At 44.4% G+C, this 2,808-nt stretch overlaps 1 protein-coding gene across 2 annotated transcripts in view; it reads left to right on the forward strand.

The window, feature by feature from the left end:
- Positions 1-2,808, forward strand: part of AMOTL1 (angiomotin like 1) — a 101,892-nt gene that overhangs the window by 96,056 nt on the left and 3,028 nt on the right. For both annotated transcript variants that reach the window (XM_015411049.1, XM_015411050.1), the window contains 2 exons: positions 25-251; positions 1,174-1,446. In XM_015411049.1, the coding sequence (XP_015266535.1) occupies positions 25-251; positions 1,174-1,446 (500 nt within the window). The remainder of the gene's footprint in view (positions 1-24; positions 252-1,173; positions 1,447-2,808) is intronic.

Below are 2,808 nucleotides of genomic sequence, written 5' to 3' on the forward strand. Positions count from 1 at the left end.
GTTTACGCATATGTATTTTAATAGAATAAAGAATCTGCACGCAAAGATCATAGAGAAAGACGCCATGATCAAGGTCCTCCAGCAGCGATCCAGAAAGGACCCTGGCAAAAGCGATGCGGCCAGCTTGCGCCCTGCCCGGTCCGTCCCATCGATCGCTGCAGCAGCAGGAACTCATTCCCGCCAGACCTCCCTCACTAGCAACCAGATGGCTGAGGAGAAGAAAGAAGACAGGACTTGGAAGGGGAGCATAGGTGAGCTTCGGTGTCAGCCAGTCATCAGCAAAGAACATGGTACCCAAACTAGGAAACTGGGCTTGTAAACAGCACACAGAAAAAGAGATGGGACTCATTCATATATTTTAGCTTGTGTACAGTTCTTTTTTTAAAAGCATGTGAGCATGTGAAACTGCCTTATACTGAATCAGACCCTTGGTCTATTCAAAATCAGTATTGTCTACTCAGACTGGCAGTGGCTCTCCAGGGTCTCAGGTAGGGGTCTTTCACATCACCTACTACCTGATCCTTAAGTGGACGTGGTGGGGATTGAACCCAGGACATTCTGCATGCCAAGCAGATGCTCTGCCACTGAGCCATGGCCGCACTCATGTCATTTGCTAGCCCTACTCACAATTTTAAATCACTGGTTTTCCCTGCAGGAAGCAGTTGACGAGGCTGCAGCCAAGGAAATGTCTAGTGGGGGCAAATCACAATGTGAAATTCATCTCCCGGTTACCCCACTGCGGCTTATCCCTTCCCTCACAGTAGCAGATCTCAGCCATTCCGCCTCCTTGAGTCCCTGAGCAGCTGGAATGTTCGTGAACATTCCGTGGGATCACAGACTTGGCCAATATATGTCAAAGTCTTCCCTGCCAAAACTGAAATACAGGATAGATGTGTGGGCCTGCTTCTTTAAAAAACCCTAATCATTTCTTGTATGTTCTATTAGGCCTAAAGTGATTTCTTTTCCTCCCCATTGTATTCCTGGTGGGGTTTTTTTTTAAATGAGAATTGCTTGGAAGGAAAATCCTCTTTAAAAACAAAAAACCTCAGCAGCGTATTTCCTTTCAGATATAGTTTAACTCTTCACTGACCTTTAAATGAATGCAGAGTGGACGTAGTGAAACGATGCCAATCTAATAGGGTTGTGCCCCCATGGGATTTTTTTTTCTTCCAGGACTGCTCTTAGGGAAGGAGCCCCAGGACCATTCATCCATACCTTCGCTGCCACTTCCTCCACCACCATTGTCATCGGCAACGTCCCCATGGCCAGTGACGGTGTGCCATGCTAAAACAGGGAGCAAAGACAGCAGCACTCAGACGGAAAAGGGGTCTGAGCTATTCTGGCCAAGCTCAGCTTCTTTCCCAGGCCGGGGGAAGTTTGGGAGCACTCCTGCTGGCAGCCCAGCTCTGAGGCACACGGCAGCCAAGGGGGTCGTCGAGAGATTGGGTGAGTGGTTCCAGCCACGTGGAGCTGACTGGCCTTCCGATGCCAGTTGTGTGCAAAATCCAGAATTTTATTTTACAGCTGGAATAAATGTGGCAAATTCGCGGAAATGCCCACAAGAGGGGGGGGGGGCGTTCACGAATCACGATGTGATAGGGTCGTCACAAGAATTGTAATATCATGCCAAAATGATGCTAAATAATGAATATGATCATAAAAAGTACTGTGTGTTGTGATTACCTTAAAGAAAGACAATACGTTTTATTACAATATTTATTATTCAGCGTCATTTTGGCATGGTATTACAATTCTTGCGGTTAAATTAGCGGAAATGTGCTGACTTGAGGTTAATGAAATGTACTGCGCAGTGGTGCCAGCAAGGGTAAACAAGGCATGAAATTCAGAAACTTATTTTACAGTTTAAATTTCAGAGGGCTTAGGCTTGGGTAGCTTTCACGGTGAACTCCGATTATCCATTGAACGGGAGTGGATCTGCATAGGATTGTGCTGTGAAGGGAACTGCATTGTAAATCTAGGAAAGAACAAGACTCCAGTAGTACCTTCAGAGACGAACAAAATGTGTGGCAGGATATGAGCTTTTGTGAGTCACTGTTCACTTCTTCAAGCTCATGAAAGCTCGTAGATTTTTTGTAGTCCTTAAGGCGCCACTAGACTCTTGCTGTTTTCTACTGCCGCAAATTTTGTTAGTTGTTAAGGTGCTACTGGAGTCTTGTTCTTTCCTAGATTTACAGGGCAGTTCCCGTCATAGCACAATCCTATGCGGATTGTGTTATGCTCTTTTCTGCTGCTACTGAAGACTAACACAGCTATCCGTCTCGGTCTTACTGAAAATCTACTTAATTTTCTAATCTTTAAACTTTTAAAGAATGGAATGTTTGTCCCATTTCCCCCCTTTTCCTCGTTAACAAAGAAGGAATCCGGGAAACACAGGGAAGGAAAAAAGTATGTAACATCACAGAAATAATAACATTGATATTTATTAGTATTGGGTGTTGTAAATAAGAAGCGGGAGAATGACCAGTTATGAAGGTGCACAAAGAGTTTATATAGTTATAAAGGTGAATATATACAGAGATATTTACAGGCTATTGAACAGCATGTCGTGCCTTAGTCTATGAGAACTGAGTCCCCCCCCAGCTTACTAAGATGATAGCTATTATGCTAAACCCCAGCCAATCTCTAACAAGGTGATGTAATCACTAACTCTAACAAGACCTGAAAGAGCAACACCTGCTAGAAAACTCCTGGCTGTAATTACATGATTACAAGCATGACAGCTAGGTCTGACAAACAGATCAAACTGATCTATAGTAACTGCTTGCTACCTCTATCACTCTGACATAT

The sequence above is a fragment of the Gekko japonicus genome, unplaced genomic scaffold, assembly GCF_001447785.1.
Source record: "Gekko japonicus isolate JY-2015 unplaced genomic scaffold, Gekko_japonicus_V1.1 scaffold503, whole genome shotgun sequence".
Classification (NCBI taxonomy): domain Eukaryota; kingdom Metazoa; phylum Chordata; class Lepidosauria; order Squamata; family Gekkonidae; genus Gekko; species Gekko japonicus.